The following is a 16,264-nucleotide window of genomic DNA, read 5'->3' as shown; positions in this document are numbered from 1 at the left end:
GAACCCCCCCCCCCCCCTCCTCCCTCCTTCCCTCGAGCGGCTCGGGAGTGAAATTCAATTGAGTTGGTCATCCTTTGTCTCGTGATGCACGAATTTATCTTCTCCGCGGGAGACGCGCGTTTACTCCGAATATCTATCTCAATTTTATTTCGATTCCTTTGTTTATTTTCGACTTCTCCAGCTTTTTTGGCTTTGATTTATCGAACGTCCTTAGGGTAGTTCCTTGCTTGATTCCTCTCTCGATCTCTTTCCCTCGAATAAAACGAAAACAGAGACGCGAAGCCTGCGCTACGAGAAGACCGTTTTCTGTTCTTCTTATATCAGTACGTAAATTTCTTTTGTCTTCGTCTCAATTCCAACCGATAACTAGCTCGCGCGCGCGCGAGCGCCGGCGGTTTCTTGAAAGATAATATGCGTTCCACGGAAAAGCAAACGAAGAAAAGAACAAGAAGTAATTCTTTTCATTCCTCTTTATTATCGTTTTTTTTCTCCAGAATTCTTCTCTCTTTCTCGCTCTCTCTCTCTTTTTTTTTTACATTCCCCAGAACAGTCATGTTCTTCGAATTTCTCTTTGACTCCACGTTCTCTCTATACCAAAGATTCCGCGCGAACGCGTTGGCGCTCCACGCGTTGTACAGCGCTAGAGAGTCTATCTCTCCCCTTTCTTTTTTCTTTCCCCCCTCGCCTTCGGTGCTTATCTTGCTTTTTTGGTTGTTGCCGTGACATGCCATCTTATTCCTTTTTTTCCCCCTAATTTTTCGTGTCTGTCGAAATTAAATGGCTCATCTCGACGTGCCGTCGCCCCAAAATTATCCCGGCTGACATGCACCAACTGAGCTCAATGCGCCGCCGTCGCTACTCTTTTCCATCGCGCCATTCTTCTCAACTGAGCCCTGCGCACGGAACCACTCCCCTTTTCCCCCCTCTTTCTCTGTTTCCCCTTCCCTCTCTCTTTTTTTTTCATTCTCTTGCTACTTAAATTTTCTTTTTTGTCTTTTTGTAACTTCTTTTTTTATTATTATTATTTCTTACCTACCTCTTGATTCCTTTCGTCGAACGTCTTACTTGAGTTCCGTGCAAAGCTCGCTACCTCGTTGGTCGCTACAAAAATCCTTCATGACTTTTTTTTTTTTTTTTTACATCTAGCGAATTGCTTTTACTCGCCGATATTGTTATATTTCTTTTTTTTTATTATTTGGATCGTTTAAACGAGGTCAAATGTATATTATTGCTTTGTTTTTTTTGTTTTTTTTTTTGTCTTCAGGTTCTTGTTTAAGAACCCCACAATGTTTGTCTTTTTTTTTTTCTTTTGGGGTCGCTTTATGATTAGGGTGCTTTAGTTGCGGCGATGTCGATATGACATCAGGTAATTGAAGGGGATCGAGAGAAAGAGAGAAGCACCGGGAAGAGAATACGGATCTGTATAACCGCGGATGATTGCGTAGCCCTCTGGTTCTAGACGTGTATAACGCAAAGTCCACATTGATCTTATATGTGATACGTGTTTCTGTTATCTAGTCGTCAAGAGGGTCACCTCATATCTTTCAAAAGTCTTAAAACTAATCAAAGTATTTTTCTACGAAGGTTCCTTCAATCGATACGAATATTAGTTGGTTGCTTTGGTTTACCGGAAAAGGGTCGACGAAACCGGCAAGGCCCAAAACTGACTTAAGGCAAAACCTCCGGGCGATATGGACCCCCGGAGGTTTTGTGTTTAATGTTCAATCAGTGTTTGGAAATCAAACTCATATTAAAATTATTTTGGATGTTGGACGTTATCGGCTATGAGAGCATCGCCAAATTTGTCTTTGTTGTTGGATTCACAAAGAAAATAACAAATATGCTAACCTGTTATTTCAGTTTAAACGAATAAGAAACATGAAGGACAAGGAAAGACGAGCTCACTCTTTTATTTAGAAACATGCGAACAACGAACACATTAAACCTTGTTTCCAAGAAAAAAATAGTGGCTGTCTGTTTTTGTCCTTCGTGTTTGTTTCACTCTTTCGAGCTAAAATAGCCCATTCACAATACGTTCACATCGATTCCTCCTAATCTGAGCATTGGTTTCAAAGTTGGCTCTTCAATTTTTGAGATAAGTAAAGGAGAAAAAAAAAGACATAGATAAGGCCAAAAATGGCACATGGCATGAGTGTCGTTCTAAGAGCCATGGCTAATTTACGGCTAGACCGTACATTTTCCTCTATTTATCTATAAGGAAATTAGATGAATATTTTCTGTTGTAAAGTAGATACGGAGGAGCGCGTTGTAGACAGCACACAAATAAATGAATAAATAATAAAACATTTAATATTGAAGAACACATACATGTTTTTTTGTCATTCTTTATTTTTTATTTATTCATTCTTCCTAAAAGAATGGTGTATGTTTGTGTTCGTCCCCTTAAATGTTTCATTCTTTCTTTCTTTGTGCAATATCTTGTGGTTTTTGTTTATTTCTAAAATATCAATGCATTTCGGTGATCTGCTTCAGACTGGCAATAAAACGGTAATTATCTAAAAAAAAACTCATTAAAAACTAAGAACAATAGTCTAAGAGGGGAGGGTTTCATAAAAAAATCTACCTGTTTGAACCGAATTTATATTTTTGACCCCGACAGGCGTTTTTCCGTACGTTTCAGTATGAACCGATCAATCTTTTTGACACGGGACAGATGTTTATCGGCGTTTCTCCGGTTAAAAACCGGCAAGTCTACGCTCTACTTACGCCTCACTTGGGCTATTTGGCGATATTGACAACCCCAGCGAAATCGATGGCACCTAGCGGCTAGAACAGAATGCTGTGGCGGCAGGTTCACTCACCAGCCTCCTCGAGCGCGTCAGGTATTCACAGCGCCTGGTGGTTTAAAGACGAAGCCTCGAACGTAGGCTCAAGACCACGCGATGAAAATCTAAATAGGCAAAAATACTCCAAAAGCCGGGAGACGTCGTGATTAAAATAAAGACACCAACTTAACAAAGCATTAAAAAAAATCAATAAACGTTTCGCCTCCCAGTGAATGGGGACGGTTCGCGCCAAGTTGGCGGCTGGATGTCGACCAAGTGTGCCCTGACGCCGTGCTCTTGCTCACCCTCCACAGAACCACCCGTGATCTCCCACTACGAGTTCCGGCAGGACATGCAAGTGGGCATGCGCATCAAGGTCTTCTGTACCGTGGTCCGGGGCGACGCGCCCTTCCTCTTCACCTGGCTCAAAGACGGCGTCCCCGTCGACCCGACCGCGGGGGTCCAGGCGGGCCTCAGCGTCCAGAACCAGAGGGACTACTCCATGCTCTCGGCGGACTCACTCCAACTGGAGCACTCGGGGAACTACACCTGCGTCGTCAAGAACCAGGCGGCGACCACCACGTACTCGGCCATGCTCAGGGTCAACGGTACGTTTATGCTGTATGGTGCCTCGACGCGTCTCCGGCTGCTGCGTTTACCGTGTCCAAAAAAGTGGCCTCTCGACGTCCGTCTAATGATGTCATAGAGGTGTCATGCTGTCGCCGGCCGTGGTATCACAGTAACGGAGGTGTATGTGGCAGGCACCTGTTGCGCTGCAGATCGCTCTGCTGTTTGACAAGCCACGGAACCCTTAGCGAAAAGTCGTTCAAAATCAGTATACTGAAAGTATACTAATAGTGAACTTAGGGTATGTACTGAAATCGTACTAGTTTCACACTTTTATGAAACAAAATAGTACACCTTTAGTACACCCCAAGTACATATGTAGTATACCATAAGTGCACCTCGAGTGTACTTTTAGCATACTATAAGTGCACGTTTAGTACACTACATGTATGCTTTTAGTGTACTAAATGTACACTATTAGTACATATATGCGGAGTGTCTCAGATAACTTGCACCAAACTTTAAAAAAACAAAAACGGAGCGTTCTGCGGGAGTGAAACCATCTGTACACTGTTAGAAAGTCTCTTGCGAAAGTGCACGAAATTGTTTTAGTGCGCTATTTATTTAATTAACACTAAGAAGATAACTTTTGAAATATTTGTTTAAAAGCCGAGGTGTGAAATGGAAAGTTGTAGAGCGCATTAAGAAACACCCAATTAAACCATTTTCAACAAGATGCACTTTGCATGCTCCTTTTCCCTAGCCTTCAAAAAAACGCCCGCGAAATACAAAAAAATACCCCGTGACAACTCGCTTCACCAATCACGGCGTGCGATCGCGCCGCGAATATACGTTTTTTGAAGGCCGGAAAAAAGCACGAAAACGTATTATGTTTCAAACACTTTAATTGGGTGTTTCTCAATGCGCCCTGCAACTTTACAATTGATATCTTGGCCCTTAAAAGAATATTTGAAAGGTTAGCTCATTAAGCTTAGTCATTTGCATAACCAGGCGCATTAAAGAAATCTGTGCACTTTCTCAAGACACTTGCTAACGACAGTTGATTTCACTCCTGCAGAGCCATCCGGTGTTTTTTTAAGTATGGTGCAAGTTATCTAGGACGCCGTGTATGTCGAACGTTCTGAATGGAAAAAAACGGTCTCAAATTGACCAGAAAAATCGGCGCCTGCATTTAAAAAGCTGACTTTTCAAAGGTGTTTCTTTGAACGGCTGTATTCCAACCTGTGAAATTTCATCTCATACGGCTCCATTCTCGTGAAATGTTAAGAAACGCCGTTGACAACTCAATTGATGATGATAATGCAGAGGCGCCACCATCGGGAGATGCACTCTTAAAAATGAGTCAGGAAATTAACGAGGAAATCTTTGGCAGCTCTATTCCTCGTGAGAATGACGTGCCGGCGTCTTCTGAAACTGTGTGAGAAAAGCCATAAAGAAGAGGTGCACTGCTTTCTTCAACTGAAAGTATGTATGTGTAGCATACAAACATTATGATCAGTGTTCTTCGCGTAATTGATAAGACTGAAATTGAAATCCTACTTATCACTTTATTCAAGTTTCCGAGCATGCCTCACTGTACACTCTCGTTAGTGATGATGGTATGCCATTACATCCTGCGTAAAAAGAGAAGAGAAAATTACCCTATGCCACTCTATGATATAACATCACAAAATTCGCTCAAAGGACCACTATGCGAGGAAGGCAAGATAGTAACAACTTCATCCTGACAAAAGGGCGAGGAAAATCGGACAATATCGTTTCTGAAAACCTGATACCTGAAAGAAGCTCTAACACAGAGTAAAGAAAATGATTGGCATTTTCTTAATGTCTCCTTTTCTTTTGCTGTGAACACACATACAAGTCATACGCTATTACACATTCAGTGGTGCGGCTTAATTTATGATAAGTACTTTTTTATTTAACTTCGAGCTTTTAGAGAAAGATTCAATATAATGGGTCGGACATAAATGGTTGCTATGAACTATCCTATATATTTACACATTATCTGATATCATAAAAGCACTAGAGCAGGGTAGGGCTGTACTGCATCAATTATAGATTTCTAACCAATTAAAAGTTGGAATTTATTTAATTTATTAGTATTGGCTATTATTCTTTGACGAAGAATAACTGGGCGAGTTGGTACGTTGGTAATCTTTCAACTCCATCGAATATTCAGGTCCTTTTAACATTTTTTTCATGCTTTTGCTTTTTCTAACTGCTCTGCCTTTTGTAGCGGCTTTCGCCGCCACTAAAAAACGTGACATCCAAACTCACTTTATTCACAACACAAAATCGCAAACTTGGAAAGCTTGCCGCTTCGGCATACGCAAAGAGATCGTCCGTCTCTACGGCACAGGCATCAGCACGGGCAAGAAATCATGCTGCTCGCTCTTGTAACGTTTTTCACGCTCCCGCTTTATGAAACAAATCGCTGACGAGAGACTGTTGGAACCACACCTCAGAACTAGCATGACCTGTGATTGCTTGAACTGCCGTCAGACTGTACTTGAACGCTCCGCAAAAGCGTCGTCGGGCGACCGTCGTAGGGACGGCGCCCAGGACAGGCCTTCGGCTGGCCCTCGGTTCCGCCGCACGCGAATCTTTCTCACTCTGCGGAGAGAGCCATAAATTTTGAAGATACGCTCTTTTCAAATAACGAAATAAAACCGGGTATAGCATAGTGAGAGTCAAGCATAGCTTAGCAAGCACACGGTACAAGACAAAGTTTGAAACAGCGGCGCACTTCGCAGAAACAAAAGTAACTTCCTCACCTTCGCTTGCACCAGTCGGCCATGACTGTCCGCCACTTGCGACGCTGTGTCTCACAGCTCTCAGTAATCGCTTGCTATTATTGAACACGGTATTCGTAAGTAAGATATCTAAAATATCCGCAAAAACGGCTAAAACGTAAAAAGGAAGCGATGCTCGAACTCCCCGGAACCACCGGAACTCCAACGGCGGCCGAACGGAAGCTGATTGCAATAGCGATGGTCTTGCGCAGTTTTCAAAAGTTTCTTCTTTTTGTTCTTTTTTTTTTTAAGACAAAATTAAGCAAATCAATATATTAATAATAATAATGTCACTTTATTATATTCGTAAAATATTAACAAAACGTTTAGTCTATCTTAGGTTTTATCTAAACTTTCGGTTTTCTTTTTCAGTGTAAAACCGAAACTATCTCAAGCAATTTCTCCCTTGTCGCCAAGGCTATTTTGAATCATCAGCGCATGCTTGCACCGCTAGTATTTCGGCTTTTCTGGAAGGATCAGCTCTCGCGGCACATAAATAATGAGGGCAACCTCGTGTTTTGAAACAGTTAGCGTGCCCGTCTTTTTTGACGAGGGAAAGACACGTTAAATTTACGTCGATTTTTTACAGTGTGGAAATCTCGATCGACGGTGTTGTTCGTTGTTGCAATTGTCAATCTCTTTTCACGTGAATTGAGATGTCTTAGAGTTTTGCAAGATAAATCTACACCATGAAACACTTTCGGTGAAAGCTTGAGGTTGTTACATAAAGGCGCCGATTTCTCCAGCCAATTTCAGAGCGAGCTTCCATTCATAGCATCACTTCGCTTACGCGGTTCGGAAGTTGATTTGCGCTGCATGCGACCATGCAAGGTGGAGGATCTTATGCCCCTATTATTAGCCGTGATTTTTTTTGCCTCCTGTTTTTTTGATTGCTGTGGATGCAGATATCTGATACAGCGTATAGTACGCTGAGACCTGCATTACAAAAACACCGGATTATCCTACAAACGTAATTTGTCTACTAGCCTATGAGGCAGCACGCAAGTGGCGGTGCACTTTGAAAACAAAGTCATGTGCATGCTTTTTCATCAGCAGCATCAAACACTTGGTGCGATTGCCCTCGATCGCCCAGCTTCCGAATAGTGCTAACAGTTTTTTTTATAGTAAACTTTTATTCTTCAATAAAGGTAACAAATACAGCTCAGGGAAAATAAAAGCTATCTTTGCAATAAAAGTAGACTTTTCAATTGATAAATATAGTAGAAATGACTAGCTAAAATAATTATTGACAAGTTAGATAACGCTACTTTCCGTGGCGTACAATGTAGCTAATTTTTCTATTTGTGCTTTTCTTTAGGCGTAAGTCCATGTTGCATTTGCAACGTAAGTATGCTCTGACTGTGCCGGTCGTTTCTCCGGGGAACTTTTGGACCACGTGGTCTGCAGTGAAATGAGAAATGAAGCATCCCTTTGTCACATTATGTCAGCTATACCCGGTGATATTTTTTAATCAACTGGTTTTAGAAAAATAGGGGGCTCATGTCATGTTGATGCACTCTTCATGTGTGTCGTGCGACTCGGCGGACATTACATGGGTGAATAACCGTGGCAACATCTTTTTAAGTAATTAAAATCCGTAAATTTACTTTTTTTTATTATTGCTGTTTTAGAGGCAGTCGTTATTGCAGCCTAACACAATCAAAACTATTCACGAAACAGCAAGGGGCTTTAAGATATTTATTTATCAAATTTCGCACTTTTTCTCTCTATTCAAGAACCACGCGCGGCAGGGGCGGGCAAAGTGGAGAGTGAAATTAGCGGTTTTGACATGGCATATCGGTGATGGCATGTTTGTTTGTGTTAGCGAGAACTTCTCATACTGGAGTTCTATGCATTATTTAATTTTCTAGTGAAGTTACAACCCTCATAAAGTGCTGTCGCATTCAGCATGAACGAAGTTGCACTCTTTTGAAAGCGTGCCTTTGGTGGATGCTCCAGCATCATATTTCCAACGGTTCGACTGAAGGGAATACGTAAGAATACCATCCTGCGCTCTGTCCAGGGCGCTGTTTTTAATCAGGCGACGAAAGGCAGAGTTTTAGCTATGAATAACCCAAAACACGTCACCTTTTCGCAAATTGTTTCAGTTGGGCTAGAGTTTATTCATAGCCCCTTTAAAATTTAAAATTCAACATGGTCAATTACACTGTCAATTACAAAAGCTAATTAGACAACGTATATGACGTTTATTTACTCATCTAATGTCCACCGAGCCCCACAAATATTCTGTGAAAACGGCATCGGCCTATCTATCGGGTTTTTAGTGTGTTGATGTTAAAAATCGCACTATATATATATATATATACCCGTTATTATAATTTGAGTACACCGACTGCAAGCACTGAAAGTAGACCTTTAGTATACTTAAGTGCACTTTCTGTATACTGATTTTGAACTACTTTTTACCGCGGGCAGTACGATTCCACTACATGTACTAGTTTTGTACGGACGAGTATACTTTCAGTCCACCGCCATTTTTACTGGAAGTATACTTTAAGTACACTTAAAGTATACAATCAGTACAAAGACCGCACTGAAAGTATACTTTTAGTATACTTCAGTACACTTCGAGTGTACTGATTTTGAACGACTTTTCGCTAAGGGACCTCCTTTGCCTCGTCCTTGTTGTCCCCTCGGGATCTTTATTCCCGGCGCACCCCTGGCCCCGTGACCTTCTCAATTTGCGTGTCATTTGGGGAATATGTCAACCCTCCGCCGGAATTAGGTCTCGTGGAGCCAGGTGGCTCGTGCCATGTGCAGCAGCGGGAGAAAGGAAAATTGGGAAGTCATGGGGAACACCGGGTTGCCCACGGCTCCCAATTTTTTACGGCAGAGCACAGCGGCGGTGGACAAATCATTCCGGTCCTTGGCATAGGTTTTGCATAGGCCAATCGGGTCGCTGCATAAATGATTAACCCAGAAAGAATGCTCTTTCAGTAAGGTCGTCACTTTGGGGTAATCTTGCGGTACACCAAAAATGGTGTGACTGTGTCCCAGATTTTGAAAAGAGGATCATCTTTACCCGAAAAAAGAACAAAAATTTGTAAAAAAATCAAACTTTTTTATTAGCGCATTACGGTAAGGTTGCGCCTGTCAGTGCCCCATTGATAACCTTGTTTAGGTTTGAAGTGGCATAGTTAAAATCGTCTGAGCGGTAAGCATCAGTGTGATAAAATACAAATTCACGAAGCACTTTGCCCATGTCACATGTCTTTTTTGATATCACGGTGTATATGGTTTTTGTTTCTATTATTAAACTTCAGCTGACAGTAGCGCTCTCTGGTGTTCGTCGACCTGTAACTTGACCCTCGTTTTTTGAGCGCGTCTATCCTATACAACGAATCAGCGACTAGCCCAACTACATACCCTTCTATAGTACCAGTCACTTACAGAGTGAGAACGACGAGGCGTCTCTTTCAGACGCCCAGCCTCAAGCACGCACTCCTTGCCTTCTTTCGTACCCCATGCCTTCTGTCGTACTCCTTGTCTTCTGTCGTACCCCATGCCTTCTGTCGTACCCCATGCCTTCTGTCGTACCCCATGCCTTCTGTCCTACTCCTTGTCTTCTGTCGTACTCCTTGCCTTCTGTCGTACCCCATGCCTTCTGTCGTACTCCTTCCCTTCTGTCGTACCATATGCCTTCTGTCGTACACCTCGTCTTCTATCGTACTCCTTCTTTTCTGTCGTACCCCATGCCTTCTGTCGTACTCCTTGTCTTCTGTCGTACTCTTTCCCTTCCGTCGTACCCCATGCCTTCTGTCGTATTCCTTGTCTTCTGTCATACTCTTTCCCTTCTGTCGTACCCCATGCCTTCTGTCGTACTCCTTGTCTTCTGTCGTACTCCTCGCCTTCTGTCATACTCCTACCCTTCTGCTGTACATTGGCTGCTCGCGTTTGCTCGAGGCTCACAAGACACCGAAGTTTTGTCGATGGCAGGCGGCTCACGCAGGAGGCGGGACAACTGAAGGACATCCTTGCCGTTCTCATTCTGAAAGGTGCCATAGCCATCCACGTTTAGACGATGCTCAGGGACAACGGTGAGTTCTTCAGTCTGGACAAGTAGGGAGACGTGGATGCCTGTTTGGGGGCAAAGGCGGTTCTTATTAATCTGCAACCACGAAGATGCGGGGTCACCTACGGAACTTTCTGACCGAATTGCATACGCTGTAGCATGAATTCTCCAAAAGTGATGCTTTCTGATTGGAGTCAGCAGGGAGGCCTGGATACTTCTCCGCAAACTCGAAGGTGGGCCATGTTGATATGAATCCTGCTCGCTCAAGCTGAGCTGTAGGCCTAACATTGCCCAGAATCAACGGTGCGCCTTACTTATCTCCGGGTCGTGCATATGGCAAGCGAGTGCTTCAAAAATGCGTCTTTGGCGCATCAGAACGAAGGCAGTCGCACGACAATCGAGGGCCCTTCATTGGTTGAGTTCGGAGGGAAACAAAGGCACGGTGGGCGCAATTGGGGGTAAACAAACGCAAGATGTGTGCAACGAGCAGATGAGCTTGCACGCCGTGTTTCATCCAAATCAAACTTTTTCCGAAAGCGCTGCGACATGAATGTTTATCGGGTCGGCGTTATGTGTGTTTGGTGAAAATTAACGCCGTAAGGTATTTTTTTCATTTTTAAGCGATAGCTGTACAGGCGACATTTTGCAGAAATTTTGACCTCGTCTCCTGTCGTCGCCGTTATAGAAAAACTGGCGCGAGGCCAGGGAATGCAGTCGGCCGTCCCGGCAACCGGTTAGTAACGACGCGACGAAAACGAAGTCTTCTGTGTCGTCTGCTTGAAAGACTTGTTTTCAAACATTACTCGCGTTATGCGAAATTTCGCTTTGGCAGTATCCAGTTGCTACGCGTAATGTTGGACGGATTCGGAAACTTCCACCGCGCTTACCCACTTCACGGATCACTGGTGCTGGTTGTCAGCAGCATCCAGAACGCTAACCACGACGACAATAGGAATTAATCACGTCGCACCCTCGTCTACAGGTACCTGATGGCACCATTCCACCTGCGTTGTGCGGCCCTGCTGTAGCTATAGCTTTCGTTTCTTCGCACATTGTAAGCGAAAAATACGAGTTTTTTTCTTTTGGCTATAAGTCACTAGTGAACCACAAATTTTTTCTCAAACCCTGCGGCACAGTGTAGTGCTTACACTCTGTGTGATACTTGTATCCCCTCTATTTATCATGCGCTAGAAAACACGAAAGACTATTAAAAGAAGGACGTAATGCACAAACCACTTCTTTCAACTGACTTAATTTTCCGAAAAGACGCACGTACTCCGATAACAACGTGACATATGATCCCACCTTTACTGTTCAATAGCTTATCACTTTCTTTTTAAGGCCTGAACAATCGCAACTATTACAGCTCATAATAAAACAAGTTTATTGAGAGGCTACAGACACGTGCGCCTTTGTCACACTCATATATATATATATATATATATATATATATATGTATATGTATATATAAACGCTTCTGTTATCTTCCCTACCGAAAAATCCGGTATAACTGTCCCTATCCGGAATATGGAACCGGAAATTTGTTACTGGATACCCGAAATCCAGATTGCAGACAAAGGAATAATTTCGGAAAACCTAAATTCCAGATAGAGTCCAGAGAGAATCCAGATAGATTTCCGGTTCCATAATCCGGATAGCGAAAAGTTATACCGGAATTTTCGGTAGGGTTGTTTCAGCTTTCTTGTTAAGATAACGGTGTTGTCAAAATAGGGTACACATTCACATCTACTACAGTTTGCTGCGAGATTCCCGGAAGGGGCTGGTCGTATCGACAGGGCGTGTTTCCTCCGTTTTTCGCTCGCGCATCGCCCCGATCGCCGTGCACGTATACCCTCCCACAAGACGGATGGATTCTGTATACCTCCCCTAACTTGCAACCTACATACCTTGTCACGTGCTTTTTGCTGACTCGTTGATCTGCACGTTCTATCCTTCCACATGGGACGAGCGCGAGATTTAGATGGATCGGTTCTCTAACGGAGCAGACACATCTATTTAATGGCGAGCTTACTTTCCTTTTCCATGAAGAGTTCATCTTGATACGGACCAGATACGGGCGAAGAGAGAAACTGGGCAACACGAACGCTGTCTCTCTCTTCGTCCGTTTCTATATAGTCGCGCGGTTTCAAGATGAATGCGTACCAACTCGTAAATTATCCATTCTGCTGGTCCATAAAGAGTATTTGCGAAGAGTCTCGCAATACGTTGGGTCGGAAACCCTTTTTCCTGCTCTCTGTCGTCATCATATTCCCGCAGGGTACCAGCAGGATACCCAGGTGGCTATATCGCGTCATCTGATGTAAAATTATTTCAAACTTTTAAAATTTAAATAAACCCCAAGAGTCATTACGTAGAGCCTCCTCAAAAAGTACTGCAAAAAATAGGAAATGGTTAAATATAAACAACATCGCGTTGATCCATTGTGCTTGCTTCATTTAGAGGCAGAAAGGGAGAAAGTTCCGCCGTGTTTACGCACTGGTGCTCATTTTTGTCCCTAATTCCAGCGATGTGTCGACAGGGGACTGGGGAGCATTTCGGCAAAATGGAGACGATGACACGGCGTCGCTTGCAGCTCCCTGCTGCGCGCGCCCGCCCTTTTTCCCCCGCCGTACGAAAGATAAGAGCACGCGCTCGGGCGAACAACCGGGCGAGTAAACGTGCGCGTGCAGGCGACCGTGCAAGCAGGCAGGCAGGTGGGCAGGCGCTCAAAACCACGGAGCACAGGCGCGCGCGCGGGGGACGCGCTGAGAGCGCTTACGTTAGCGAACATGCAAGTCGCCGAGGGACTTTTTCTCGTCTCTTTATTTTGTCGGGAACTGCCGCGAAACGACATGGCTACGCCTGGGCCGCCCAAAAGTGGAAGACACTTCTCAAAAAACAGGCTCTCAGAGAGCGAGCTCTTTTTTCCTTGTTCCCCTTTAGGGACAAGAGCCTTCTCCGTGGCTTCGTTTGGGGACGCGTTCTGCCGTTGCTGCCGGGAAAACTCGGCAAATGGGGAAGGGGATTTTTGGTAGAACGCGTCCGCGCTCCAGGGCTCGCTCCTCGACCGTTAGGCTTAGCTAATGACCCGGCCATGCCTCGCGGAGTTGGGGAAAGGGGGTTCGTGCCGTGAGCTCGCGTTGTTGAAGGCACTCTAGCGCGCGACCCTCGGCGTCGTCTACCTCCCGAGAGGATCGGCAACCCCCCGCCGTTCGTCGTTTCAGCAGAGGGGGCCAAGCGACGCATAAAGAGGGCCACGTGTTCGCTTTACCTGGCTCGGGCTTCGACCTGCCTTGGCTTGGCTTGGCTTGGGCTCATTTTAGCTTGCGGGTTAGGCAGGTTAGGCTTAGCTCGTAACCAGGTTCTGTTCCCGATGCACGCCAAGGTTTTGTTGCTGTCGTTGCTGTCGTTGATGTTTTTTTTGTGTTTCTTTTTTTTTTTGCGAGGCATATAACTTTTTGTTTTTGGTGGCGTTGGGAAAGAACATACGATACGTTTCTGGTTAAATGCGACGTCCATGACAAAATTCGTATAAGAATGGCGTCTGGCCCAGAGTGCTGGCTGTCTGTTGGGTTATAAGTAAACGCGATGGCGTTGACAGCCTACATTTGCGTTTGTGCGTGCTAGTGGTGTGTGAGCATAATAGACTGTCGTATTAAGAACGCAGTTTATTTGTTTGTTTGTTTTTTGTAAAAATTCAGTGAAATTGATTCCCATATAAACTGCGTGTGTAGAAATTTAAGAAAAAATATTTCCGCGATCACAATATTATACATCGAATAATTAACCATACCTAGCTCACATGCTGCGCCTGAAGATTCCACTTTCAATATGAAACTAGAAGCGATGATTGACAAGTGCACATTATACGTCGAGATACTTCATTTCTGCACGCGAGAAAAAGGCAAACATTATTAATCAAAAGCTCTCGCTAAAGCAGTAACACGCAAACTTCATTGATGTATTGTAACTAGCCAGGTCCAATTTAATTATCGCCTACACTGAAATTACAGTTTCGCCTTCAAAATCCGCAAAACACAAAAACCCCGTCAACAGTGTAACTCTTGTGTAATCGTTTTCATTCACTTTTTGTCTAACTTAAGATGCGGTAGTTCCTTTTTTTTTTTTTTTTTGATGATGACGTATCATAGGGGATATCAAGATACGTTTTTTTTTCTAGTTAACTTTGTGGTGGATGCTTTGTGCTCCCAGTTTCTTAAAGGGGCCCTGCAATGACGTTTTGACTGTTTTTTTTTTTTTTTTTTTTTTATTTCCACCGAACCTGAGCGCACTGAACGTAGTAACATTAAGTCGGCATGATTCTTCATTGGCCACAAACGACAGCAAACACAGGGTAAAGATCAGTTCAGAACGGGAGCCACTTTGCGCTCCCAAACCGCCAAACGACCAAACCGCAAGCCAAACCTGCTCGCCGAAGGCCTTCGGAACGTTCGGAACCGATCGGATCCTCCAGCCCATACGACCGCAGCGCCACCGCGCACATCCGGGACCCTTCTACGCTCGCCACTGCACAGCAGTGCGCGGCGCGCGTCGGCGCCTGATCCCACTACACCTTTCTAGTATGCGCCGCTTTTTACACCGCTTGGTGGCGGGTATGTCGAAGGGTCGTTTTTTGTTTCCGTACTTTATGAACTGCATTTGTTTATTTTTGATCTAAAATGCTGAACAAAATCTACTTTCATACATAATTTAAACGGTTCGCGCCACTTACACTCTGTATTTCGACTAAAAAAAAAGCTTTTAGCGGCTCTGACCAGTCGTAAGGCAGGAACTGGCCAGGACCGACAACGTCACGATGTCGTCACATGCCGCGCGCGTTGGGCACCACGGGGCGCCGCTTTTTACACCGCTTGGTGGCGGGTATGTCGAAGGGTCGTTTTTTGTTTCCGTACTTTATGAACTGCATTTGTTTATTTTTGATCTAAAATGCTGAACAAAATCTACTTTCATACATAATTTAAACGGTTCGCGCCACTTACACTCTGTATTTCGACTAAAAAAAAAGCTTTTAGCGGCTCTGACCAGTCGTAAGGCAGGAACTGGTCAGGACCGACAACGTCACGATGTCGTCACATGCCGCGCGCGTTGGGCACCACGGGGCGCCCCCGTAGGTGGAGGAGGCTTCCACGTCGTCCGGTTAAAATATGACACGCTGATATTTAGTTACTCTCTTCGTGCCCGCTCGGTTGCCCGAACCACAAGAGACGTAGAAACTGCAAAAAAGGTAGACGCTTAAATAGGATTGTAGGGTCCGTTTAATTTTTGTTTAATCAAAGTGCCCACCTGCGTGATCACGCGAATGTTTGGCCGGAAGTTAAGGCACAACCACCACTAAAGCAGACATGTACAGGTTACCCAAAAAAGTAACTAAAAACCATTACTCGTTACAGATTCTCAAGAGGAACGTGTTACTTTACCTCAAAAGTAGCGAGTTATTTTTGTCGTTACTTTAACGACCAAATACGCAACTGATTTAGTTACATGGTTTATTTTTTTTTTTTTAGTAGTCGTTGCATTCAAGCTGTAGCTGCCTCTTGAAGTTTTCACCAGTTTTGTTTCCCCGCTTCGCTGAGAATAGATCTCCGTCCACGCTGAAATGTCGTTCTACTGATGCACTCAAAGGAACGGCAGTGTTGTGCTTCAGGCAGATTATCTCGGATCTCCCTCTCACTTTTGTTCTCTCTGCTTCTAAAGTTCCAAGTTGACAAGAGGTTTTCTGCCTTCCCGCGTTGGTAACCTTTGTGATGTACACTCGGTGGGTACACGATTCTAGAGCGCTCAACCAACGAACCTTCTTGTGTTCTCCGGATGAAGGACATTCCCAGCTGTAGAGTTCGACTGACGTGTTCAACGATAAACGTTGCTATACTCTCATACTGTTTAGTTGATTTTCGGGTTGCCCTACCGCTCTTCGTCGCAATAGACGCCATACTCAGACTACAATAGACCCATCTCACCAGCCAGTTTGACTACGCCACCGCTGCCGCAATGCATGGAGAGAACTTTAGTATTCCAGCACGTACCCGAACCTCGCTGGGAACTCT

At 44.3% G+C, this 16,264-nt stretch overlaps 1 protein-coding gene across 1 annotated transcript in view; it reads left to right on the top strand.

Annotated features, from left to right (window-relative positions):
- The window catches only part of LOC120836552 (Down syndrome cell adhesion molecule homolog), a 120,227-nt gene that overhangs the window by 37,288 nt on the left and 66,675 nt on the right, over positions 1-16,264 (top strand). The window contains exon 4 of the mRNA XM_042292585.1: positions 3,101-3,394. Within this exon, the coding sequence (XP_042148519.1) occupies positions 3,101-3,394 (294 nt within the window). The remainder of the gene's footprint in view (positions 1-3,100; positions 3,395-16,264) is intronic.

Source organism: Ixodes scapularis, unplaced genomic scaffold (assembly GCF_016920785.2).
Source record: "Ixodes scapularis isolate PalLabHiFi unplaced genomic scaffold, ASM1692078v2 PGA_scaffold3__209_contigs__length_174095766, whole genome shotgun sequence".
NCBI classification, from domain to species: Eukaryota; Metazoa; Arthropoda; class Arachnida; order Ixodida; family Ixodidae; genus Ixodes; species Ixodes scapularis.
The sequence above is the reverse complement of the archived record's forward strand: the minus strand, read 5'-3'. Positions and strand labels throughout refer to the sequence as shown.